This window comes from Hylobates moloch, unplaced genomic scaffold, assembly GCF_009828535.3.
Source record: "Hylobates moloch isolate HMO894 unplaced genomic scaffold, HMol_V3 SCAFFOLD_10, whole genome shotgun sequence".
Classification (NCBI taxonomy): domain Eukaryota; kingdom Metazoa; phylum Chordata; class Mammalia; order Primates; family Hylobatidae; genus Hylobates; species Hylobates moloch.
Window position 1 is genome coordinate 70,497,268 of NW_026652285.1, and position 27,670 is coordinate 70,524,937.

At 48.7% G+C, this 27,670-nt stretch overlaps 1 protein-coding gene across 2 annotated transcripts in view; it reads right to left on the reverse strand.

The window, feature by feature from the left end:
- Window positions 1-27,670, reverse strand: part of GABBR2 (gamma-aminobutyric acid type B receptor subunit 2) — a 426,725-nt gene that overhangs the window by 13,129 nt on the left and 385,926 nt on the right. For both annotated transcript variants that reach the window (XM_032164654.2, XM_058446038.1), the window contains 3 exons: window positions 9,980-10,090; window positions 4,900-5,124; window positions 2,006-2,188 (listed from right to left, as the gene is read on the reverse strand). In XM_032164654.2, coding sequence (XP_032020545.1) covers window positions 2,006-2,188; window positions 4,900-5,124; window positions 9,980-10,090 — 519 coding nt within the window. The remainder of the gene's footprint in view (window positions 1-2,005; window positions 2,189-4,899; window positions 5,125-9,979; window positions 10,091-27,670) is intronic.

Genomic DNA, 27,670 nt, shown 5'->3' on the forward strand with positions numbered 1-27,670 from the left:
GGTCAGGGGGAGCCTTGGGGACTGAGCCCTCAACCTGTGGGATCTGAAGCTATCTCTAGATACGTAGTATTGGAATTGAACTGGAGGCACCCAGCGGGTGCCTGCTGCTCGCTGGTGGGGAAAACCCCACACACATTTGGTCACAGAAGTCTTCTGTGTTGACTGTTGTGTTGGTGCGAGAGCACAGGAAAAACATGGTTAGAGGATTCTTCCAAACAGCATCCTGCTGTAGTATAAGGGAGGAGACCTGATAAACTATCAGATGCTATTCTGATGTCAGGAACACAGCCATGAAGCTGTTTAGTACGTTTTCATGTGGAGGAAGAGGGAGAGTGATACTCTTTTCCATGTGACTTAAATGGCAGGAGTAGGATCAAAGGGTGGGGACAACAGGAGGCCAGATTGTGATTCATTTCCAGGAAAAATAACACAACATTTTAGAGTTTTAAATAGCGGCTTGGGTTTCCTAACGTGAGTGAACTCTTCATTGCTGAAGTGTGCAAGTAGAAGCTAAATGCACAGTGACATGTTAGTACTGATATTATGAGAGGTCTGATATTGAAACAGAGCCTGTAATGGGCTTTGGGGGACAGAAACCCTTCTTAGTTTGCTCTGGCAGCTGATGGTGGGTTGCCTCATCCTAAAGCAGTCATCTTTAGGTGCACAGACAACTGTGTGGTGGCCCTCTGTGGCAGAATTCTGTGAACCCCTCAAAGGGCTGCCAGATCTAGCAAATAAAAATCCAGAATGTCCAGTCAAATTTGAGTTTCAGATGAGTTCTTTTTTAGTATAAGTATGTCCAAGTATTATTCGGGCTATACTTTTACTGAAAATATGATTGGTTGTTGATCTGAAGTTTGAATTTAACTGGGCATCCTGTATCTAATCTGGCAACCCTATATCTCACTTCTTCCTTGCAGCTGTCCAGCTAGAGATGACGTTTCCCAGCCTCCTCTCTCACTAGGTGTGCTCATGTCAGTTTTTGCAGATGTGACTAGGGCAGAACCAAAATGTGCACAATTTTTGGTGTTACTGCTTAAAAGGCAATCCCTCCATGGACTTTCTATCTCTTCCCCTCCTGACACTGTGAATAGGACATGTCGTCCACCCAGCTCTCCCGCTATGAATGAAGAGAACGCCCTGGAGAGTGGGGGAAACCAGAGGGCAGGAACCGAACCCAGCAATGACCTTGGGAAGCAGAGCTGCCCCACCCGGGGCCTCTCTTTTCATGGCCATTAGGCAAAAGGGAAATAAACATATTTTCTCTGGGCCACTTTATTTTGGGGCCTTGTTTAGCCAGCATTGTAACCAATGTACTTTCCTTGGTCCCTTTCCTGTCCCCCTCCCTAATCAGAATTCCTCTATTAAAGCAACACACAGCCTGCAGAGCATGGGTCCAGGCATACCTCCAACCCAAAGGGAGGGGTAGAGGAGGGGAGGTAATTTGTTTTCCCTTCTCTGGTCTACAAGCCAAGCCTGGCTTGGGCACAAGGCAATCTGGCTCTGGTCTCTCTGGAATATTCAAGAACCAGTTGAGAACCCTCAGGACAAAGGCGAGGTCTGCTGCAGCACTCTCTCTTGAAAAGTTTCTTTTCACGTTCTCTTCTCTTGTACATCATATAGATGTGGTGGTTGCTGGGTTGTGCTGGGAGAGTGAAAAACTGAGAGGGAGAGAGACACAGACAAAGAGACACTGACGTAGGAAGCTATGATAATCCGGAAGCTCACAAATCTCTCTGAGTTCCTTTCTGTCTGGGGATGGCTTGAATCAGGTGTTGCTGGCCTCCAAGAGCCTGGGCGAGGTAGGCAAGAGGCTCGTGTTGGATTCTGACAAATGCCTCTATGTGGTTTATGTCACCCCTGGCTCTCGCAGCTGTAACTGCAGCTGATGCGACTGCACGGTCATGCTGCAGGGATGGTCTAGAGGAGCCTGAGAGTCCCTGCACAGGGTCAGAGGGGCTTCAGTGGGAGACGGGGCCCAGCTACCAGATGCAGAGGGAGGTACCTCTGTGATCTTCATTCGCAGGCGATGGTTTTCTGACTGTAGGCCCTCCAGGCGGGATGTGCTGGCTTGGTTCACACTGGTGACTGAGGTGGACGTTTTAGAATCTTCTTTCTTCTGATTCTGAGTGAACTGGAATCGCCTGTTCTGCGTTGCTGCATCTGGGTTTGTTCTCAGGGTGATGAGCTGAAAGGATAAAGGTGGGGGCGGGGTTGAAGAGAGAGCCCTGGGTCCTTCCTCCCATCCCACTTGGCAGACTCTCCCAGCAGATCCTGCTCTGGAGGCGACAAGAGGCCCCAGGAAAGCCACAGGCTGGGAGTCAGGAGACCTAGGCTCAGGCCAGACTCTGCTACTCGCTTGTGTGTGACCTGGGGCAGGCCCCTTCCCCTCACCAAGCCTCCATGTCCTTCCTGGTCACTAAGAGGCTAGTCTCCTCACCCTGATGCCACCTGCATCCCAACCAGGGCCCCTGAGGCCTCACTCCAGCTGCCTAGCATGCTGCCTTAGGCCTTGCTCCTTGTGGATAAAATAAGCCCCGAGGGCAACAGTTGTGACAACAAAGAGATAGAGGAGAGCGAAGGCCTCTGTTAAACCATTGATGAGTTCTGGAAGCAGGCTGGTAACAAGCTCTGTCACTGACAAAAGCTTGTTTTTTAGCAGCTTAAAACAACACATGGTTATTATCTCACAGTTTCCGTGAGTCAGGGGTCTGGGCATCGCTTAGCTGCATCCAAAGACATTTTGTATAGAAAACAAAAAGTTGCCACTTGACCCTGATCTTACCCGCTTATTCTAGAAACATCTCTGGTCGAAGCAGGCTCTGGGCTCAGCTCTGGAAAGCAGGAGCTGAGTGACCCATGGCCCCTGCCCATTGGGACTTCATGGTCCAGAGGCATGGGCTGGGGATGAAGGAAGGACTCAATCTTCACCAGGCCAGCGGGTATCAGGGACAGCCTACCACAGTGCCGTGGCCTGCTGGGCTCTGAGGACGGTCTGGAGGGATGGTGGGGATGGTGGGGGGAAGGGAACTCCAAGGGAAGAACTGGCGTCTGCCAGTGCAGAGAGGCCTGGGGGAAATGGAAGGGGAAGGGCAGGTTGGGTAGTGGACAGGGTTCTCTGGGGAGACTAGAGGAGACCCGAGGGTCCTGAGAGCCAGCCCAACATGAGAAACTTGATCCTATAGCCAGAGGACAATGAGGAGCTATTGGGCATGACAAAGCAGAGTGCCACAATTGAAGCTTGGCTTAGAGAATCATCTGGCCTCTTTTACAGGATGGAAAGAATGTCAGAGTGCAGGCAGAGAAGTCATGGCATTGCCCTTTAGTCTGGGCAGGTGTGGATGACTAAGGTGTGTACACCAGAGGTATTCCAGTGCAGAGCTCACAGTGCCTGGGGGCTGACTGCATGCCCAGGAGGATGGAGGCACCATGGGTAGCCTGCTTGCTGAAAGGGACCCAGGTGATCTTTCCTCTCCCCTGCTCTGAGGCAGATGCCTTCCACTTGGGTCAGTAACCCCCTCCCAGCTTTGCAACTCTGTGTCCTGTTCTTTCCTTTTTTGGAGGCGCGGGTAAAGGGTCTCACTCTGTCACCAAGGCTAGAGTGCAGTGGCACAATCTCAGCTCACCACAACCTCTGCTCCTCCAGGCTCGAGCGATCTTCCTACTTCAGCCTCCTGAGTAGCCAGGACTACAGGTGCGTGCCACCACACCTGGCTTTTTTTTTTTTTTTTTTTTTTGTATTTTTAGTAGAGAACGGGGTGTCACCATGTTGCTCAGGCTGGTCTTGAACTCCTGGCCTCAAGTGATCCTCCTGCCTTGGTCTCCCAAAGTGCTGGGATTACAGGCAGGAGCCACCATGCCTGGCCACCTTCCTTTACTTTTGAGACTCACTTAGGTCAGGCTTCCCTCAACACAGATCACCCTACTGCAGGGGCTCCTAAGAAGAAAGGCCTCTGGCTCACCCACCCATTGCAAGGTAGGATGACGTTCGAAAAATTTCTCTTCAAGGTGGTCTGAAGGTCAGCCCTTCAAATAAATGGAACACATAAGTGGCTACTAAAAAGTTATTTTTTTGGACCCAACAATACTACTTCTGTGGCTCCACATTAAAGGAATAATTGGAAAAAAGGAAACTGTGTTATGCAGAAAAAATGTTCATTTCTAAAATCCAGTGCTCACCAATAGAAGATCAAATGGACAAGTAAATTAAGGAAATTCCCTCAATGACAGTTATGAATGTGGGAAAATACAAAGGACAAAACATTAAGCAAAGAACAAAACGTGTGCTATAGTTATGGCCATATCTTAAAAAGTATCACCATAGGCTGGGCCAGGTGGCTCATGCCTGTAATCTCAGCACTTTGGGAGGCCAAGGCTGGAGGATCGCTTGAGCCCAGGAGTCCAAGACCAGCTTGGGCAACATAGGGACACCCTGTCTCTATAAAAAATTTAAAAATTAGCCAAGCGTGGTGGTGCAAGCCTGTAGTCCCAGCTACTTGGAAGGCTGAGGCAGGAGAATCACTTGATCCCAGGAGGTTGAGGTTGCAGTGAGCTGAGATCGCATCACTGCACTCCAGCCTGGGTGGCAGAGTGAGGAAAAAAAAAAAAAAAAGCATCATCTCCTAGCCATTAAGAAAAAGGCTGGAAGGAAACACATAAAAAACATTAACAATAAAGAACACCCCAACAAAACATGACCAGTGATTATTTTTGGGTGGTGGGACTATGGGAGATTTCTGAAAAACCTGGCCTTTACTACTCTGCATTTTCTGAATTTTCTATAATGTGAATTGTCTTCATCATAAAAAAAAAAAAGGAATGGGTAAACCTTTTAGAGAATGGAGAAAAGCCAGCAATGCCCCTGTGCTGGAGTTGGAGGGCAGAGGCCAGCACCTGTACCTTCGGCACGAATACCAGGCAGAGGGTGATGGTACTGCAGAAGATGATGACCAGAGCCACGATGCAGAACTGCACATTGGGCTGGTCCCGGGTCAGGAAGGAGACGGCAGCCCCGATGATGCACATGATCCCCACGTTGTAGACACTCATCCCGATGTACTTGCTGTCGTTGAGTGCAGGGATGCTGACGTTGCGGGTCTCCCAAGCTAAGAAACAACCGAACAACTGAAATGGTGAACAGAAAGGGGAGATGATCGTTACCAAAGGGCGGCACACACCCGCTGCTCTGAGAAGCTGTGGAGTGGAGGGTTACTCAGGAGGTGGGCTGCAGGGAGGGAGGGTCAGGGGCCTTGCTGTCAGCCAGGTCTTCTGGATGTCACCATCTGTCTCCACTTGTGGCCCTGCTGAGTTGAGTTCTGCCGAGCAAATGCAGACTGGGGATGTGACAGCTGTCCAGTTCTCCTGTACCCCATGACTGGTTCATGCACAGACCTGCCCGAGGCTACAGTGGAAGGGAACTTCAGATAAGATCTCAGCCTTCTCCCTCACTCTCCAGGGAATACTAAGGCCCAGAAGGGGTGAATAGGTCTGCCCAAGGCCACACAACAATATGGTAGCAAAAATGGGCTGTGGTTTTAGAAATTCACTCCAGTCTTTTTTCTATTAAACTAAGCAGATCACTTGTGTCTGAGACTTCTATTGTCCCCAAGTGCACAATAGACACCCAGAATAGAGACTACATTTTCTAGCTGCCCTAGAGGCTAGGCGTGGCGTATTACTAGCTTCTGGACAATGCCTGTAAATAGAAGTGGTGTGCACATGTTCTGGGAAGTGTCTTTAAAGGGAAGAGGTGTTGCTTTTCCTCCTTCCTAACAGCTGGAGTGGAATGTGATGGGTGGAGCTTCAGCATCAGTCTTAGATCACAAGGCTATGATGTGGAACCTGTGTAATGATGATGTGGGGGCTGCAAGATGCAAGGAGCTGAGATTCTGGGAGCCTTACCCCAGCCCTAGACTGCTTACCTCTGGACTAGGTTTACCTGAGAGGAACATTTCCTGTCTCTTCAACCATTATTATTGTGGGTTTTTCTGTGACTTGCCGCTCTACTCCTAACCAATAGATGTCTCAACAGAAATGGACAGGGTAGAGGCCAACTATGATCTGAAGCAGGGTGTGGAGGGTTTAACCCTTATGGGTGATCTAACGGGAGGGCGGGCTGCAGGGACAGTGCAGGTGGGTGTAGGGCAGAATGGTGGTGTGGTGGGCAGGAGGAAGAGCCAAGATGGCTGACTGGTACAGGGACCTCTGCTTTAGTGCAGCCCCTCCAAGAGGCCTTTCTCACAAAGGCCCCTCTTCTCTTTGGCTTCAGCAGGGCAGCTTCAGGTGTCTGACAGCTGCATGAACCATTTAACATCACACTGAGGGACCTGTGTTTAGAGATTTGATGGCAGCATAATGCTGTGTGGTAGAAGCAGGGCTGGACACAAGGCCGGGGGATATGGAATTTGCTCCGCCATCTGTTGGCTGGGTGACCTGAGCAAGTCACTTCACCTCTCAGGACCTTACTTTCAACATCTGTGGACTGGGGATAATAATAATAATAATAATATCTATGTCACAGGGTTTATGTGTGGATGAAATGGGAGGATGGATGTCAAAGCACTCTGTAGACTGAAATGTTCTGTACCAAGGTAAGTTCAAAGCTATTTGTAATTGATCTTATTTTATACAACCATGATTGTTTTCCTCTCCCTTGTCCTTTATCCTTTCTCTAAATATGTTATCTCACAGCCTGATTTATTCCTTTTAAAAAATTCCTTTTAAAATGGGGAACCTGGCCAGGTGCGGTGGCTCACACCTATAATCCCAGCACTTTGGGAGGCCAAGACTAGTGGATTACCTGAGGTCATGAGTTTGAGACCAGCCTGAGCAATGTGGTGAAACCCCAACTCTAATAAAAATATAAAAATTAGCTGGGCATGGTGGTGCATGCCTGTAATTTCAGCTACTTGGGAGGCTGAGGCAGGAGAATCACTTGAACCCAGGAGGCGGAGGTTGCAGTGAGAAGAGATCCTATCAGCCATGCTATCAATGGGCCACCAAGCCACTGTGGAGGTCTCCACAATAAATGTAGGCTACTCTGCGGACCTGGTGGTTGGCTGTAAATCTCTAAAGGGGGTCAGGAAGAAACACAAAGTAACTTGTTCTTAGGCCCTCAAAAAGTAGAACGAGGGTTCGTGGGCACAAGTTACACTGAGGAAGATTTCCGCTGAGGATTAGAAAGAACTTCCTAGAAAAGCACTCCATCTGTGGGTTGAATAGTGACTCTAAAAGATATGTCCGTATCTTAATTCCTGGAAACCGTGAACGTGACCTTATTTGGAAAAAGAGTATTTGCAGATATAATGATCTTGAGATGAGATCATCCTGGATTATCTGGAAGGACCCCAAATCCAATGATAAGTGTCCTTATAAGGGACACACAAAGGAGACCCTTGGGGAGAAGAAGAGAAGGCCACGTGGAGACGGAGGCAGAAACTAGAGTCATGCAGTCACAAGCCAAGGCATGCCTGGAACCATCAGGTGCTGGAAGAGGCAAGGACGGATTCTCCCCTGGAGCCTTCAGAGGGAACACAAGCGTCTGGATTTTGGACCTCTGGCCTCCACAACTAGGAAAGAATACATTTCTGTTTGTTTTGTAAGCCACTGTTTTGTGGTAATTTGTTACGACAGCCAAAGGAAACTAACACATCATCCATGAATGGCACAGGCTCCTTTGAAGAGGGCGAGCGCCCCATCACTGGAGGTATAGAGGCAGTTAGTCAATGAATGCTTTGGGGGATGCTCAGGGTGGGCTGGGGGTTGGGGCCAAAACATCTGACGGTGGGGTGGACCCAAAGGGCTGTGTGTGCTTCTCCCAGCCTTGAGATTCTGTGGCTCTAAAATAGAAGGAGTGGGGGGTGGCAGTGGGATTTTAGTCATAAACCTTAAGGGCCAGGAGGCTGGGGACAGTTCCTTGCATATTCTAAATGGTACAGCATTTGTGCTATCAAATATAGCTTTTGTTGACAGGAGCTGGCTGAAGCTGTTAGCTTCACGGGAAGACATACAGTCATTTCTCATCTCCAACCACTTTGGAAGTAGGTGGGAGAAGATAATGAATAATCAAAACATTACAAATAAATCCAGTTTAAAGATGTCAATATGATTCATCATAATCTAATTTCACGGAATGAGTCTCAGAATCAAGGAACATTAAGGATGGAAGGATCACGGCGACAGTCTAGATTCTCTCTATTTATTCAACCAGGGTCGGGGGAAGTGCAGGTCATTGACACGACATGCTTTCCCATGACAGGGAGCTTGTCCTTCTTAGGGGCTCCATGGCATCTATGGACAGGGCTCCCTGTTATAAGAATCCATCTTTACATGGAGATGGAGTCTGCCTTCCAGCAACTTTGCTTGGGGCTGGCGGTTCTGCCCTCAGGTCTGTGCCACCCATTGCTGAGAGCTCTTCCAAGTTTCTGGTGACTATGAGTGTGTCCTTGTCCAAACCCAGGACCTTTGGCCAGTCCTCAAGTTCCTATTTCTATATTGGGTACCTCCTGTGGACACCCCCAGGGTCATTACCTTGTGCTCAGATTGCAGCCCAGTGGTCCTGTTGCTTGCATGGGAGCTCAAAAGACTTGTATGGAAAACCATAAAAGGGTGTCAACTGGTATGAAGTGGGGACCAATCTTTGTCTAGGGTTCTCTCACATGCCCTTCTGGCATGGCCTCTCAAAGGACACAGGATCAATCACTAACACTTCTCTGATGTGACAATAGGTAAGAATGCATTTGAGCAGCACAAGAGATTCCAGTTTGACTTTTGGAGAGGGCTTCATTTTTGGCCTCTTAAGTGGGGTCACACAGGGGTGAATGGTGACTTAACCTCCCTGTGGGAAGATCTGAGGAGGGTGCAGTGACCAGTTTCGTGTCACTAGACGGCTTTAAGTAAGTGGAAGCATTGTTTATATAGGATATAGGAGAGAAGATTCAAGGATCAACCTGGGCTGAAATATGGTGCAGCTGACCTTTCAAGTTCTTCCTAATGTTGGAATTTCACAATGTGGGCTTGGTATGTGATCTTTGATTTGTTTTCTTTTGAGACGGAGTTTCGCTCTTGTTGCCCAGGCTGGAGTGCAATGGCCTGATCTCAGCTCACTGCAACCTCTGCCTCCCGGGTTCAAGCGATTCTCCTGCCATAGCCTCCGAAGTAATTGGGATTACAGGCGCCCGCAACCATGCCCAGCTAATTTTGTATTTTTAGTAGAGATGGGGTTTCGCCATGTTGGTCAGGCTGGTCTCCAACTCCTGACCTCAGGTGACCCACCCACCTCAGCCTCTCAAAGTGCTGGCATTGCAAGCATGAGCCACAGCACCTAGCACGATCTTTCAGCTTTTTTTTTTTTTTTTTAAATTATACTTTAGGTTTTAGGGTACATGTGCACAATGTGCAGGTTTGTTACATATGTATCCATGCTAGCACGATCTTTGATTCTGAAAGACGAGTGAAGTGGAAAGAGCGCTGGGTTTGCAGTTTGGAGGTTACTAGGTAGCTTTTGGCAAATCATTTAACCTTTCTGAGGCTTACCCTCCTCATCTATTAAATGGGGATGATCCTGCCCACCTCCCATGGACTTAAGAGAGGGTCCGCTGACATGCTGGACATGAGCATGCACTGGGTGTCGGCAGACTGCTCTTCCTGGGAGCAGCGCAGTGACAGCTGTGAGGCACAGCCACGAGTTTTTGGGTTACTCTCTGGTTAAGATCTTGACTCTGCCACTTACCAGCCAGATGACCTTGGGCAAGACACCAAGCCTCAGTATCATCAGTGAAATGAGGATGTTATTTGTACCTATCTCATAGGGTTGCCGCAGGAACTGAGATAGCATGTGGCAGGCACTGAGTCCACAGAGAGTAACTGCTTAGTCATGGAGGCTCTGTTTATTTTTACATTGATGGAGGCCCCTGGGAGACAGAGGCCCAACAAAGAAGTGTCCGCCCGCCCCCAACTCTGTCTCCTGCTCTGCACCTACCATAAGAAGTCCCTTGTAGGCATAGACGATGCCAAGCCAGATGGTCATATGGGTGTTCTCACAGTGCTCCAGGAGAGGGCGGATGGAGATATCCCGTCCTGCTGGGTCCGGCTGTGCAAAGAGAAAACAGAGACTCAGGGATGGCACAGGACACTCTTCCAGCAACTGGGTCCTTATCTGAGAGCCCTTTTTCCTCCTGTGAGTCATAGCCAATGCCACTGTTCAGCGGGCCATTTGGACCCCATCTCTGTGTTCCTAAGGGGTGGAGCCCAGGCCTCAACTAGCGTTGACTGCCTTCTGTTTGTTGGTAGCAATTCAACCCTGCACTCCAGTTCTCTGCATAATTCATGCCTCTCCAATTTGAGTCAGAGCTCCTGAGGGTAGGAACTGGGTCACTTCTGTACCCCTAGGATCTAACACAAAACCGGGCCTAATGCAGGTACCTCTAATATTTGTTGTGAGAATGAGGTACAAAGTTAGGACAGGAGGTCTTCAGGTATCTCTGGGGTTACCTCTGTGCAACTGGAGATATAGGATATACTGGCTTGCCTAAGCCTGGAGTCTGCCAAACCCTCTTGCCCACAGCCCCATTGCTGGAGCAATGATGGCAGCCAGGTTGTGTACCACATGACTCATCCTTGGCCAGAGCCGACTGGACAAAGAATGGGCACCTGACCCCAGGCAGCCAATCCAGAGGCTTGTCAGATACCTATGAGATTTCCTCCTACAAAGTGCTCTGCCTAATGAGGGTTGATGGAGAGGATCCTTCCTGAGCACATTCTCTCTGGTAGGAACTTGAATTGGGAAACTCTGGGAGATAATTGGCCAGATGGTGGCAACAAGACAAAAATAAACCTAGGGAATGAGACAATATCTACTGTACATTTATTTTTTTCTGAACCATTCGAGAGTAAATTGCAGATATCCTGACCCTTCACCCCTGAATATCCTAGCATATATTGCCTAAGAACAAGGGATTCTCTTGCACAATCACATACACTTACTAAATTCAGAAAATTTAACCCTGATACAGTATATTATCTAATATACTATCCATTTTCAAATTTTGCCAATTGACTTAATAATGTCCTTTAAAGCAACTGTGGTTTTTCCAATGCAGGGTCCAATCCAGGATCATTATTGCACTTAGGTGTCTTTGGTTTCCTTTAATCTCACACAAGTCTTCAGCCTACTTTGGTCTTTCATGTCATTGTTTCTGAAAAATCTAGTTCAGTTATTTTGTAGAAGTCCCTCAATTTGGGTTAGCCTGAATGTTTTATATTCAGGTTTTATGCATTCTTGGCAGGAATCTTACATAAGAGTCACATCAGGGGGACGAGTTGGCACTCTATGATGTTACCTGTGATCACTTGGTTGACATGATGTCTGTCAGACATCCATTTCAAAGGTATCATTTCTCCCTTTGTAATTAATAATCTGTGGGAGCTACTTTGAGACTGTGTAAGTATCCTGTTCCCCGACAAACATTCACGCAGTGGTTTCAGCAACCATTGAGAATTCTTACCTGAGTCATTTATTACTTTGGTAGCTGCAAAATGGTGATTTTCTAACTCTGCCATTCTATTTAAACACTTGGCATTCTACTGCAAAGAAGAGCTTTCCTTTCCTCCCATTTATTTATGTATATCAGTATGTTCCTTTTTTTTGAGACAGTCTCTGTCACCCAGGCTGGAGTGCAATGTCGTGATATCCGCTCACTGCAACTTCTGCCTCCTGGGTTCAAGCAATTCTCATGTTTCAGCCTCCTGAGTAGCTGGCATTATAGGCGCCCGCCACCATGCCTGGCTAATTTTTGTATTTTTATTAGAGATGGGGTTTCACCATGTTGGCCAGGCTGGTCTTGAGCTGCCGACCTCAGGTGATCCGCCTGTCTCGGCCTCCCAAAGTGCTGGGATTACAGGCGTGAGCCACAATGCCTGGCCTAGTATGTTCCTTTTTAATTGAATGTCTTATAATCCTTTGGTGTCTTATTCATGTTGATGCTTAAATTTTTCCAGATTTGGCCAGTGGAAAACAACTTCATGCTGCCTCCTATGTTTTTTCCACACATCACCATAATTTTTTTGAGCACTTTCTTACTTCTTGGCACAATGATTCCAGCACTCCTTGAACTTTTCTTGCTCCCAGCCTTGCAATCAACCATTTCTCCAAGGAGTCCTTGTTCTTTTTAGTGGAGAATGGTGTTTAGAAACCAAGATGTAGGCACTTGATGGTCTCACTGTTCCTAAGTTGTCACTACTTCTAAGCTTTTTTAAAAATAAATCTCTATCTATCTGTCTGTCAAGACCCAACACTGCTGAGTTCTTGCTTGCCTTCCCCATTCCATATTTTCATCACTCTTCTCCAACAGTGGAATCCTTGCCTTTGAACAACATCAAAATATCTACTGATTTGTTCAGTCCTACATTAGACACTAAATAGCTGCAAAATTGATACATCCATACAACTGTCAAGCACAAACTTACTAAGTAAAGTTGAAGATTCCTTTGCAATCTGTTTGCCACTGAGAGTATATCACAAAATAACTGTGTTCAGGATGTTATATTCTGATGGAGTTGTGCTGTTGAGGCCCAGGGTAAAGCCACACTCCTGAGGGTAAGGCATGGGCATCCTCAGGGTCAATCACTAGGAAGAAGGGGTACTTTGATGGGACCTAGGGCTAGAAGGCAGGTCTTAGACAGGTGGGGTTTGGAAACTATTTTTTTGGTCTTGCTCTCCAGGTGTGACCTGTGAAGCAGGCAATGACTTGGGCTTCTGTGAGCTGTGGGGGGAAAGACGGTGCTCCCACGTGGAAGCAGGAGGAGCTAGGAGGGGTGGGACCTGGGGGTTCAGGCCATTTTTTTGACCAGATCATCCTGCTGTGTGTTCTCTCAGGCTTGATTTGTCTTTTGCTGTCCCAAGCCACAGAAAGCCTTAGCTCAACCTCTTTGGGTCCATGTGCATTGAGTCCACACTTGGGCTGGAGTGCTAGAGGGGATAATGTGGTTTCCTGAAGGTTCTGCAGTGAGAAACACCCTGGAGGGAGGTGATCTCCAGAAACTATAGTCAGAGTGGCCAGGGGTAGAGATTTCCCCTCCACTGCTACCCACCCAGGAGCTGGGCTGCATTTTATTAAGGGCAGTGGGGGTTTCCTGACATCCTTTCATTGTTTAATTAAGGTGACAGAACTGGCTTGGTCCCAAGGTCAACTGTCTTAGTGGCAGAATCTGGGTTTCTCCAATGTGTGACAATCAAGCTGACATCAGAATGCAGTAGCACGGACCCATTCTAGTTATGCATGAATGGCAAATCCATTAACGGTGATCCTGTCTTTTCCTCTACAATGAACAGTAATTTATGATGGAATCTTAGATTCTCGGTGTGGAGAAAATTAGTTATGTCATACAGCATTGCTCAATGGGATGAACTGCTCTTCACAGGAAACTGACAAGGCTTGTCTGGCTTACACACTGCAGTGGCAGGGAGCCCCTCCCTCCTGCTCCTGGTGAGGTAGTACACAGCGCTTTCACTGAACCACAGCCTCCTCCTGGACCCCCACTCACTGGGGCTCATCTCTCCCCTGGGGTTCCCCAGAATAATTCCAAGCTCTCTCTTTGAGTCTGCACACCTTCCGCAGGAGGGAAGATCTACAGAGAGGGGACACACCACTGTGCCTTCCTCCACTAAGCCACCTTGTCAGTCAACCTGCTGGAGTTTACCACTGCTCTACAGAATTACCACTCCTACAGGCTTAGAATGGAGCTCAGCACTCCAGGCAGTGCTGAGCAAGTCAGCCTGATCTCTTTCTTTGGATCTCCTTGGCTTTCTATATAATCTTCCACCAGTGATTCGTGTGTTCCTTCAGGTTGGACCAAGACCTATCAGGTAGTTTTCACGGAACTGCTGCTAGCCCAGTCTTTCCCCCTGTGCTGCTGACATTCCAGCCTGGCTACCTTTACCTTTCTCTTAGCTGCTCCCCTTCCCCCCAACCCCACCTTCACTGCTCTGACCTCTCTGAATCCTGAAATCTGAATTCCTATCTTTGGCCTTTCAGTTCTGCACCCATCTCAGCAGCCTTAAGCACAGTCCTGTTCCTGTGAGGCTGGGGATGGGCATCTGGAAGAAAATCAAGTGACTCCTGCACTGAACCACAAAGCAGACTGTTCAAGCTGTACACGTTGTCTAATCCATCCAGATTCTACCTGGGCCTGGACTTCGCAGTGGTCTGTGCAGCCGCCACACATGGGGAGAGAAGCACCTGAGCATGCAACCTGCAGGGGCAGGTGGGCTACCCACCCCCCAACCCCCAGTGCTTCCTTGTCATTGTCGTGCACCAAAGCACCACTAGAGGGCACCAAAGAGCCACATGAAGGGTCCAGCCTGGTGGTGGTGGATTACCCTCTGCTGGGGCCACAGAACTACCAACTACCATAGATCGGTGGTGCTGGAAACGGTGAAGCTGTCAGCAGCATCTTGTGCTACTCTGCAAGGCACCCACTGGCCTTACATGAGGCCAGATTTCCAAACACCATGGGGGACTCCCCCACTTCTGGAGCAGCTGTTGGGGAAGTACTCAGGCTATACTTGGGCACTGCACTTGGCCTGTTCCCAGTGTGGACTGTCCATGCAGGCCAGGGCCAGCAAGCACAGGGCACTGACCCCTGCAGACATCAGGGTCAGGGCCTAAGCCCAGGCTTCGGCCTCTTCTCTTCTGTACAGGACAGCATTTGCACTGCCCTAAGAACGTTTTTCTTGCTCTGGATAGCTGACCTGCAAAATTTTCAACTGGCTTTTTTCTTTTCGAGACAGAGTTTCACTCTTGTTGCCCAGGCTGGAGTGCAATGGCACAATCTCAGCTCACTGCAACCTCTGCCTCCTGGGTTCAAGCGATTCTCCTGCCTCAGGCTCCCGAATAGCTGGGATTACAGGCGAGCGCCACCATGCCCAGCTAATTTTTGTATTTTTAGTAGAGACGGGTTTCTCCATGTTGGTCAGACTGGTCTTGAACTCCCGACCTCAGATGATCTGCCTGCCTTAGCCTCCCAAAGTGCCAGGATTACAGACGTGAGCCGCTGCGCCCGGCCGCTTTTTTTCTTTATTTTTCTTTCTTTCTTGTTGCTCTCTTTGGCAGTTGCCTAAGAAATCATTCATTCATTCATTCATTCATTCATTCATTCAGTGAATAACTGTTAAGCACTACCATTTGCCAGATACTGTTCTGGGCATGCAGCAATAACCTGGATAGACAAGAGCCCTGTCCGCATGGCTCTCCCACTCCAGTAAGACCAGGACAGTTCCCATGAGAAGGCAGCCTCAGAGAGAGGGCTGACTTCACCTGATAACATCAGCCATAAGGACACCAAGAGCTGCCTTATCATGAGTGACAATGATGTGCTCATTGCTGGGTTGGGAACTCTACACCCGTCATCTTGTTGAAGTCATAAAAATCCAACAAGATGTTATACTTATTTCACAGATGAGGAAACAGAGTCACAGAGAGGTGAAGTAACTTGCCCAAGATCTCCAGCTAGTAAGTCTCGGGGCTGAGATTAAAGCAAGGTGTGTGTGACTCTCAAACCAGCACTCCTTCCTCCTTCACCATGAGCCTTCCCTGATGTGCCCTCCTCTCACATGCATCATTGTGTCAAATCGGAGGAGACGGTGGGTGTAACCGGCTCTATAAACTGCAAAGTGCTTATTTGAGGGAGGAAGAACTTAACCGTTAAACATTCAATAGTGGCTTCCCCTGAAGCCCCCAGGGCTTTAGGGTGAAGGCTGCGCTTTGGTGCTGCGAGCTGAACTCAGGCTGATAAAATGCTCTTTCCTGCCTGGCAGGGCACCGTGTCCAGCAGTGAGGCCACACCGGTTTGGGACGGCCAGAAGATGGAAGTGCTCACACCTGACTTCTGGTCAGGCTGCTGCTCAGCAGGAGGCACGCAGAAGCTGCCCGGGAAAGCCTCTCCCATCTGTGCGGCAAAAGGAGAGCAGCTGGCCCGAGAGTCCCTCCGCATAATGCGATTACTCACAATGTAGGGCAGTGCCCCCTGCAAATATCCCGCTCTGTCCGGCTGCACAAACTGATAGGCAGGAAGTTGGAGCATAAGTGGAGGTGTTGAGGCCTGAAAGGTCAAAAGCCTTGGTCCTGCTACAGACTTGCTGGGTGATCTTGGGCAAATCCCTGCCCTTTTCTAGACCTCAGTTTCCCATTTGTGAAGGGAGCCCATGGGTTAATTTACAGTGTAGTTAATGGGAGTCTGAGTCATTGGGAGATGACTCTATCTGTCCTACATTTCATGACTGTATTTGTCCTACATTCATTCATTCGAAATTGACTCCATGAGGAGTTGTCACATGCCTGCTGTGTGTCATGCACCATGTTGGTGTAGGGGTACAGGATGAATGAGACCAACATGGTGCTTGCCTTCTTGAGGGTACATTCCAGTGGAACGGGGGCTGCTCAACAAACACGGGCATTCAACAAACCACACAGTACAGTTATGCATACAAGCGGTGATAAGTATTCCTAAAGGAAACTACGCCACTTGGAGGGGTGCTAATGGGGGAAGTTGTTTCAGATCAGGGAGCCTGGGATGGCTACTCTGCAGTGGTGACCTTTAGTCTGAGACCTGGTGGATGAGAAATGCCAGCCATGTGAAAAGCTAGGGGAAGAGCATGCATGGTAGAGGACATGGCATGGGAAAAGAAAGAACCTGAAATGCAAAGACATCAGCATATTTTAGGAACCCTCATGTGGCCAGAGAGGCTGAAGTATGATAAGTGAGAGGACAGCGTGGCTTCTCACTCGATAATGTGAGCACAAACTGCCTGGGGAGCTTGTTAAAATGCAGATTCAGGTGCGCAGTCCCAGGTGGGGCCTGGGATGCTGCATTTCTAAGCAGTTCCAGGTGAGGAGCTGATCCAGGGGTCACGTGTTGGGCAGCAAGGCCTTAAAGGATTTTAAATAGGGTAACATTTGGTTCTCAGCTTAGAAGCAGTCTGGTTAAGAATGCAGATTCTCTTTGTCACCTGCACACCTCTGACACAGACAGAGTGATGATTTAGCACAAAGCCAGACTTGATAGGGCTCCTCTGTGTGTTTCTGACCCTGGACCACACCTTGACAATCATGTGCTTCTGCGTGTCCTGTGCAGAGCTGGCCAGGGCGGTTAGGGCTGGGTGAGGAGACAGGCCTGGGCAGGGAGGGTGGGGAGTCCAGAGGGTTCACATGAGGAGGGCCACGCAATTCACCTCTGATCACGGGGCTCTTGGCTTGAGTCGCTTGGACCTTTTATTCCTGCCACCGCTGTGGGTGGAAAGGGTTCCTAGGCCCGGCCCGGCCAGTGCTCCTTTGAGGGAGGGGGTGCTTTCCACCTTCTGACCAGCTCCCAGAAGTTGGTATGCAGAACTTTCTCCCTGGGCCATCCCTGCCTCTTTTCTTTTTTTAAATTCCAAAGTTGATTTTTTAAGTATATGGTAAAATTGGTAGGTTTTTCTGCTGGGGGTGAGTGTAGGTGTGCATGTAAATGTGAGTTTGTGTGAGTGTGTGTGTGTTGGGGGTGTGGGTGTGTGTGGTGTGTATGTGTTAGGGGGTGTGTTTGGCCTTTCCAGACTGCATTTCAGAGTCTTGAGATGGTTCTCCTTTCCTGGGAAGGCAGGTGAGTCAACACGGTCTCTTTTGGGGGACATGAGGGGTGCCAATAAGGATGCCTAGGCAGGGAGGGGAAAGGGCCCTGGGCTCAGATCCCAAGTCCACCTCTTGCCAGCTGTGCAACTTTGCACATGTCTCCCAGCCTCTCTGAGCCATAACTTCCTCATCTACAACCTCCCAGGGCTGCCAAGATGATCAAAGGAGTTGCGGTGTGACTCGCAGGCTGGAGAGACGGGAAAGCCTGCTCCCTATGTGGAAAGCATTGTTATCATCTCCCGCTGCAGAAAGCCACAGAGCACTGGAGCTGGGAGGAACCTTCCAGATCCCTCAGGGGCTGGACTGCTTATCTCCACAGCAGCAGCCCCGCACCTCTGAGGCAATAAAGCTAGAAGCTGTCATTTCAAGGTAAGAATTTTTTTGTAGAATGTTATGATTACAAGTTTGGGTGATTTTTTTTTTTCTTCCCCTAGAATCAGAGATCTGGAAAGGACATGTAAGATCACCCACGAGGGTTTCTCAACATGGGCACTTCCAGCCACTTTTCTTTGGGGATGCAGAGAGCAATTATTTGTTGTGAGGGACTATTCTGTGCTGGGCGGGGTGCACTGAACCCCTGGACCCCGGGTACTAAAGGCCTTGAATGTCCTCTAGTCACTGTGACAGCCCTGATCTCCCTCCTGTCTCCCCATTTCCAAACACGAATGGGCTTCTGCACTGATCCAGTTTCTCTTCTTATAGATGGAGAAACGCAGGTCCTGAAAAGAACCTGGAACTAGCAGCTGCTTTGGCAGCTGGATGAGATGCCCCCCTGGGAGAGCCACGCCTCTTGTGGAAAGTGCCTGCTCCTCCTCACCTTCAGGAAGTTCTCCTAAAATTCAGGAACTGCTTGAGGGGTAAGGGGACCACTGTGCATTTGTGACCCAGGAACAGGACCTGGAGCCTACAGGAAAGGCCTGGGAAAGGGCAGGAGTCTCCAGCAGGCTCAGGACCTCCCCAGGACTTCGGCCCTGGGGGTCTGAGTCAATCCTTCCTGGATCTCAATACCCAGGAGGTCCCAGCTGATGGCATGGTATAGTAAGATCCTGAGAGCTGTCAATTAAACCTGGAGAAGAAATAAAGTAAGAACATGACGACGGCACAGTTTTGTGGCTTATACCTAGCACTAAATGACTGGGAGAGAAAAGCACCTCGCCCTTACTTGCTTCCTTGATCACCTTCTCTCTCGTGTGCTCTTGCCCCCTTTCTCTGCCCAGGGCCACAGCCAAGTCCTGGCCTGAAACTCCTCCTTCCCTGCTTTCTGTTTCTCAGCCTCTTGGTCTCGTCTTTCTTCCCCTTCAGCGAGCTTCTTGAAAAAAGGAGTCCTCACTCCCATCCATCATCTTCCCCTCCCACCGCTCTCCAGCCTAGTTCTGCTGAATTCCTCCCCCATCATTTCCAGGGAACTCTTGGTGGCCAGATGCAGGGGACCCTATTTGGTCCTTGCTTCCAGGCCCTCTGGGCTGGCCCAGAGGGGGTACCATGGGGCACCCTCTACTCCTGCCTAGCCTCTCCCAGTCTGAACTCATCGCCTTCTCCCTTAAACCTGCTGTTCCTCTGGGTTGGCCAGCTCAGAAAGCAGCCCACTGTCTGCCCAGGTGAGACCAGAACCTGGCGTCTCTCCAGACTTTCTCATTCTTCGATGCCTACCCCAGCTCCAACATCCAGCTGCTTGTCACATGCAGGTGAGTGCACTTGTGTGAAGTCCTCTCCCCTCTGCCCTCCCTCCTGCCCCAGGCTCTTGCTCTTGGTCAGGACCTGGTCTCCTCTCTTGTCTCTCCCAACCTATTCTTCCTCTATATTGCCTCCAAGTGATCATCCGCACCGTGCTAATCCCATGCTCCAAGACCTTCAGTGACTCCCCAGACTGCAGTAAAGACGTCCAGGTCCCATGATACTGGCCCCCACCCCCCTCCGTGATCTGACGCCCCTATACCTGTCCAGCCTTGTCCCCATCCCCCAGTCTCAGCCATGACTCAGTCCATCATCTCTCTTCCTGGTGCCCTTATTGTGGGGTTTCCTTGTCCTGGGATACCCTTCTTCACAGCACGGTGAAGTTCGCATCCATTCCTCCAGGCCTCTGGGGCTCCTCCACATCCACTGTCCCAAACATCTGCCTTCCTGTCTTTTTCGGGAGGACTGACTTACCCTGTGTTAGAGGTATCTATCTGTGTTGGACTCTTTCCTGTTCCGCTATCGCCCCCACCCCTGTCATCTGTACTTCCTCTGACCCCCTCACATTTACTAACTGCTCACTGTGGGCCAGATTCTGTGCTAAGTGTGTTATACACACTGTCTCATTTCACCCAATCAATCAACCACCGCAGGCATGAGCGCTAGCACCACCCCATTTTAGGGGACATTAAACGAGGCTCCGTAAGGCTGAGTGACCCGCTCCAGGTTACACAGGAGTAAAGGAGAGTGGAGCTGCGACTTGAACCCAGGTCTGCCTAACTCCTCTTCAAACCTTTACTCTAAACCACTAATCTAGATCTTCCAGCAGTGTGCCCTGGTCATGGTGTGGCGGGACTGGGTAGAAGGGCCCCACGACAGTGCTCTCCTCTGCCTTGGGGCACATAGGTAGGCCAGGCACTGCCAGCCACGAGCAGGCTCTGTGGTCACCAGGGTGCTGTGCTAATATTGTGTGCTGTGATGTGAAAGAGGATGGAAAGCCATGCCATAAATTAGACTTGATTGTGGCCCTGAGCTGGCTAGGGCAGCCCTCTTCCCCATAGCTCCTGCCTGGCCTAGGAGTGCCTGTTCAAGTGCCCCACCCAGCTGCACCTTGCCCTGGGCCAGACTCGTCTGGCCAAGGAGTCTCTCTGTGGGGGAGAGGATGGTGGTTGGCCTTGGGCTTGGGGTCAGATCTGTGGCCCCCAAAGCGAGTAGAGCTCCCAGAGGGCCCTGCCCAAGCTGTCCAGCTCCAGTCCTTGGCCAGGCTGGCATCCCTCCCACCCAGCCCTTGGACCTCCCAGCCCAGACCTTGAGGCAGCTGAGCTGTTCCCACTCAGCCCTGGCATGGCCATGCAGAGGCTGTGTCTCTCATCACCTCACAGGGCTCTGCTGAGAACTCAGTGCACAACCTGGTTGGCTGTTCATGGTGACTCCCTGTCACCAGCTGTCAAGTCCAAGCCCAGCTTGGCGTGAATGGAGAGGTGACAGAACTAGAGTGTGAAGATTCTCTAAATCAGGACTCTGTAGCGCGCGGGATCCTGGACAGAGCTATTCTACTCTACTAGAGCTGAGTGTGTGCACTCGGTGTCAAGGTTTTCAGTTTCATTAGATCTGCCCAACCACCCTAGGAGGTTAGTAGGGCCATCAGCCTCCCTCCCATTTTGCACAGCAGAATACTAAGCCCAGGAGTGGGCTGGAACTTACCCAAGGTCACACATCAAGGATTCAGGGCAACTGAACCTTGAGCATCTTGAGTCCAGGCTCAGGGCCCTGTCTGTTGTTCATGCTCCTGCCTGGGACACTGGCTGATTCTGGGACTCCCAGCTCACATGCAGGAAGGCAGGCTGCTGCCTGGATGAACTTCAAGTGTTCCTTCTCCTGTTCCCTGCTACATCTTAGATTTTACAGTGTGTCCTTGGCTAAAGGCAGCCTGGGCACACTGCAGCGCCCTGGTGTAACGGACAGCCATGGGCCTCGCACTTGAACTAGGGTCTGGCCCCACAACTGTGACATGCTCACCCTGAGCCCCGGGTTCTCTGAGAAATGCTGGGGTCACCTGCTTTGAGGGCTGTTCTTAGTACGAAGCAAGAGCACAGTAAGACGAAAGACTACAGAGCCAACACACACACACACACACACACACACACACACACACACACACACAGTAGTGCATTCCAGAACAATACACTCATTTCATTTTCCTGTTGTCATTCAGAGAGGCGAGCACACTGGGAGCCACAAAAGTGCAATGTTGCAAAGACTCTTCCAAAATAGGATGCTGTAATGGCTGCTGTGGCCACTGCTGGCGATGTGTGGGGATCCCTGGGTAGCAGCAGGCCACGGGAGAGTGTGCATCCCCCCTCCTGTGCTCTGCAGTGGGGCTCATTTTTCTGGGCCAGGTTCTTGCCTGCCTGCAATCCTCCTCTGATGACGGAGTTACCAGTGATGCTCAGGATGCTCCGATTTCATTATAACTATAAACCTGTTCTCAAGTCATCTCTCATATACCCTCTGGCAACAAATATATAGAAATGAACCTATAAACTTTATACACACACATATACACACACACACACACACATATAAGTCTTCTGAGGTCACATTATTCTAGTTTACAGGGTTACACAACTTTTGGGCTTGAAGAGACTCAAGTGTCTTCTCTCATGTCTCTTCCTTAGGGTACAGTCTCTGCTAACGGCCCACTGTCCAGCCTTTCTTTGCATACCTCTGGTGATGAGATACTCACTACCTCCTAAGGAAGCCCAGTTCATTTATGGTTAGATTGGACTTAAATGTGAACATTCTTCCTTATTTTGAGCTGAAATCTATACTTCAGGGACTTTTTCCACTGGCCCAGGCTCTGTCCTCTGGGGCTCTTCCCTTGGCTCTAGGACAGCAATGTTTTTTTTTTTTGTTTTTTTTTTTTTTTTTTAGACAGAGTCTTGCCCTGTCACCTAGGCTGGAGTGCAGTGGTGTGATCTCAGCTCATTGCAACCTCCGCCTCCTGGGTTCAAGTAATTCTTCTACCTCAGCCTCCTGAGTAACTGGGATTACAGGTGCATGCCACAACACCCGGCTGATTTTTATATTTTTAGTAGAGATGGGGTTTCCCCATGTTGGTCAGGCTGGTCTAGAACTCCTGACCTCAGGTGATCCACCCATCTCGGTATCCCAAAGTGCTGGGATTATAGGCGTGAGCCACCATGCCTGGCCTAGGACAGCAATTCTGAGGTTAGAGACAGCAGTTGTGCCCTCTGAGCCAACTATAGGTTTCCAAGGGGATCTGAGTAGGGCAAGACAGTTGTCCCCTTCCCATGCCTAGCACCCTGTTCACCTGGGGCTGTTCCTGAACTTGCCTTAGTTATCTGGCAGTCAAACCACAGCATGGAGCTTGGCAGACTGCATGGTTAATGTCCACATTTATGGAATTTTGGGGCTTGAAGTAGTCACACACACACACATGCACATGATGTTCTCACACATACACATACATGCACAAGCACAAACACAGACCTCTTTGGTGTTCTTCAAAGACCTAAGGGCCCATGCATCCTGTGATTCAGAACCCCCAATATTTTCCTCTGCTGCCCAGGAGAAATACTCTAGTGACCTCCTTGTCATCTCATCCCTCATGACCTTTTAGGATATGCAGCCTTGTGCAAAATTCCAAAAATAGGCTACCAAAGGCTACTGATAAGTGACCTTAACGATCTCACGACAAGTAATTGGGAAGAGCCAAAGGAGAGAAGGGAGTGGGCAATCCAGAGGAAAGATAGGGCCAGGGGAATAAGAACAGGAATGTAGATTTAAGGAAAGTTGAAGTTGTACATTTTTTTCTATGAACCAAAGAATGTGACATAGCTTTGGCAGAGCAAAACAGTGAGCATGTAACTGCCTCTAACTACAGCTTAGCATTTGTCCCATATATAATCTCATGTGCTCCTGTAACAATCCCATGCAAGGTAGGACAGGAAGTATTAGCCCTAATTTACAGAGGAGGAACGTGAGGCTCAGGGAGACTCAAGGAACTGACCAAAGAAAAGGGAGAGTGGTAGAGGCTGATGCCACCGACATCCCATCTGCTCATGCATATTCTCAGCTTTTTTATAATTAGGTGGTGGGGGTGGGAGATCATGTGACTAAGTCTGACCAATGGGCTGTGGGTGGAAGTGACATTTGACTCTTGTGGGCTGAAGCACTGAAGACCTGTTGCAAGATTGGCCTGCTGCCTTGTGTTGTGGTCCAGACCACAGAGTTGCTTTGTGGAAGATGGCTGCCCTGGAGAACCACCTGGCTTCACAGCTGGACTTTGTGTGAGCGAGAAATAAACCCTTGTTGCATTGAGCTGCTGAGATTTAGAGGTTCCTTATTGGATCTGGCCAATACAGAAGGGCAATTACATTTGTTTTTATGTCATCACGAGTTAGGTACTTTGCTAAGCACTTTGTATATGTCACCTCATTCAATTTTTGAAACTATTTTGTGAGAAAAGTATTATTTCCTCTTTGTACTATATGGGGAAGCTGAGGCACAGAGCAGTAAAGCCTACTTGCTTAGGGTCATAGAGCTACAAAGGTGTGGGCCTGGGCCTTGAATCTGGGTCTGTGTGATTGGAAAGCCTCGATGAACTCTGGGGATTTGCAGAAACAGATGGCTATTGTGTTTCAACACCCTGTTGGGCTAAACGCTTCTTTTGAAGATGGAAGACTGTGCAGATTGCTTTCTCATTCAGATTTTATGCCTGAGTAAAATCCTTGTGCTATGATTTATTATAGCAACACTGATTTTCCAATTTTAAGACAACAATGCAGCTTGAAGTAAAATGGAAAGAAAACATGGAAACATTTGAAACCTGTGGTTTAGATCCTCATTATGTCTTGCGGGAACTGTTCGGGGGCCTCCTCAAACCTCTGCCTCCAGTCTCCCTTTATCCTCCTGACTGCTGGTGTCACTTTCTAAAACAGAACCTAAGCCTGCCCCCACCTGCTTAAAACCCACAGCGGCTCCTTGCCCCGTCCAGCCCCTCCAACTCCTTAGAATAGTTAAGTATAAATATGCTACATGTTTTAATTTTATGGTAAAATTTTAAATTGGCCATTTCTACAACTTCTGTGGCTAATGGTCCCATGGCCAAAGAAGTTTTGGAAATATGAATTTAAACATTTTTAACAATTAAAATTAAATTTATTAACTAAAAAATATAAGGCCGGGTGCAGTGGCTGACGCCTGTAATCCCAGCACTTTGGGAGGCTGGGGCGGGCGGATCATTTGAGGTCAGGAGTTTGAGACCAGCCTGGTCAACATGGTGAAACCCCGTCTCTAATAAAAATACAAACACTAGCCAGGCGTGATGGTGTGCACTGTAATCCCAGCTACTCATAAGGCTAAGGAACGAGAATCGCTTGAACCTGGGAGGTAGAAGTTGCAGTGAGTCAAGATTGCGCCACTGCACTCCAGCCTGGGTGACAGAGTGAGACTATCTCAAAAAAAAAAAAAAAGAAATTAAAACTGCAGAACTTTCCAGAGCCTTTAACCGGCTAAAAGTATATTATACATTTATACATTTCCAAGAGGTAGATATGTAGTTTTGAGGATTTCATAAACTTGAGACCATATGATCTTCCATTCTCTTTTATTTTGGGACAGCTAATGGGATCAATATTCTAAACCATATACTTTGGGTGGATATTGGCTTTTAGGATAAAGTCTGTACTTCTCAAGGTCACATTTAAGGCCTCCCAGGACCTGGTCCAAGGCCACCCTCCAGCCTCATCTCACAAACCCCTGTCTCCATCTGCCCCAGGGTTCAATTCCCCTGCTTCCTCCCCCTAGACTTCTTAGTGTCTAGCATCTCACTCCGTGCTAGGGTATATGGGGTTCTTTGAGCTGTGACATGGAGAGAAAACAAGGATTGAGGAACAATGTCAGAAACTTAACAATACAGCCTCTATTTGGGAGAATGTTAAAAACACTCTATTAGTGACGTGGCTGATTTGAAAAATGGGAAATGATGATTGTGCGACTAATTGAAAGCCATGTGTTTACCGAGGCTCAAAGAATCCCTTTTAGAAATGGGAACTGGGCCCGCGTATGCCAACGAACAAGGCAAAATGGGTGCACGTTGCAAACAAAAAAGTACCAAGAAATGCTGGGCAGAACCAAAGATATCAATGTAATTAATAAAGTAATTAACATGCATAGGAAGTGCAAAAGCTGCCAGGAGGCTGATAAGAATGAGCAGTGTAGCAGGGAAGTGAAATTAAGTTTTGCATTTTTTCTTTATCACAGACCCCCAAAATACTCTATGAGTAATAAATAGGCCTTGACTTACTGCAGACATACCAATGAGGCTGGGGCCAGAATTGCCTGGTGACCCTCTCCCTGGACAATAAACACATCAATTCATCAGACAGCCGGTCACTGAGAATGTGGGGAAGTCCAGTCGACTAGGAGACAGGGGGTATGGTGGGTAGCAAGGTGGTTAAAGGTGCCAGCTTTGGAGCCAGGCTGCCTGAGCTCTAATCTCAATTCTGCCACTTACAAATGATGTGACCTTGTGGCTACCATGTAACCTTATCTTTACCATCTGTAAAATGGGGCTAGACATAGCACCTGTCTCATAGGATTGAGGATTAAATGGCCCAATATGTATTAAGCCCCTAGACCACTGAGTGCCTGGCCCGAGTGAAACCCCACGTGGCAACCCACTCAAGAAGCAGCTCCCTGATGACATATGCACTCAGAAAAGGTTTCAAAGATTCACCAAGGAAGGGCAGAGCAAACTGGTGTCTCCTTAGGTCATTTCTGCTGTGGACAGTCACCAGGTGTTTGTAGGAATGGTTTAAACTGGTAGCTTGTCCGTAGTCACCTATCTGACTCTGAAAGTCCAGGTAAATCTATGCCTTGGTTTCCCCATCAGGAAAATGAGAGATTTGCTTAGATTTCTTGGGTCATTTCCGGCTCTGAAATTCTTATGACTCAACACCTAGTCACACAGACAATCGTTAATTATGGAGGGAGCAAAAGCAGCTCTGCCTGGGGGCTCCTTCTCCTCCTCTGCTGCCTTCAAGCTCGATTCCAGGCACAAGGGTCCTCTTGGACCCTTGGGCTGGAAGCTGCAGAGTCATCGGGCTACTGTGCCTATACACGTCCCTAGCCACGTTCACCCACCCTGAGCCCTGTGGCTTGGGCCTCTGAGGCATCTCACCAATGGGGCATCTCGGCCCTGCCCTTTGGGGCTCACTCTCTCTTGCCCCCTCACTGTACCACCTCCTGAGCCTGTCCCTCTCTCAGAGTGGTCTGTCTCTCCCACTCTCATTTTTTTCTTTTTCTCATACAGAAAAGCTGAACAGTACAACGAACCCTTGTGTATTCTCCTCCAGGAGTCAATGATGGCTAACATTTTGCCATATCTGCTCCTCTCTCCCTTCCCTCCCCATCTCTCCTCTCATTTTCTTCTTCTTCTCTCTCTCTCTCTCTCTCACACACACACACACACACACACACACACACACACACACGCACACTTTCCCTCCTAAACCGTTTGAAAGTCAATTGCGGACTCCATGACACTTCAGCATGAATGTATGTAACCACAATATTATCATATCTATTAAAAGTAAAAATAATTTCATAAAATTATCTGACAACCAGAGTAGGCGTTACCAAGAGCTCATCACGTTCTCCACTGCTGAATTTCCTGTACGGCTCTCCAGTGCCTCCAGGTTAAAGTCCAAGCTCCCTCCAGCCCTGCATCTACTTTCTATCCGCAAGCTGCCAGATCCAACCAATTCTTGAACTCTTCTCCAGATACACCCTACATTTTCCTGCTCAAGGGGTTTCATCTACCTGGAATATCGACTCCTTGAGGTTTTACCCATCTTTTGAAGACTTGGCAAAAATTCTATGTTGTCCAAGAAACCCTCTAAAGTCACTCTAGTTGAAATGCATCTTTCTTTTCATATCTCCATGACATCTGAGAAGCAAATGTAATGACATATTTCATACACGGAGGAGAGCAGGGACAAAAAAAAAAAAATCACAGAAATGGAACTGATCCCTGATCAAACTGTGCCTGAAGTCCACTTTACTGCTGGACCTTTTCAAGATGCCAATATATTCCCTCTATTGTTTATGCCAGTTTGAGTTACTTGCAACCAACAACATCTAACAGATACTAAAGGTATTGGACCCGACAATCATTTAGCCTTCTAAAGCTGTGAAGCCACAGAAGAAAAATATAGTGCATCATGCTCCAGTATTGGACGCTTGCTCTTCTCCAAGAGCATGTCTCCCTCTCTCTACCTTTGCTTTCACGGTTTCTTTACCTAGAA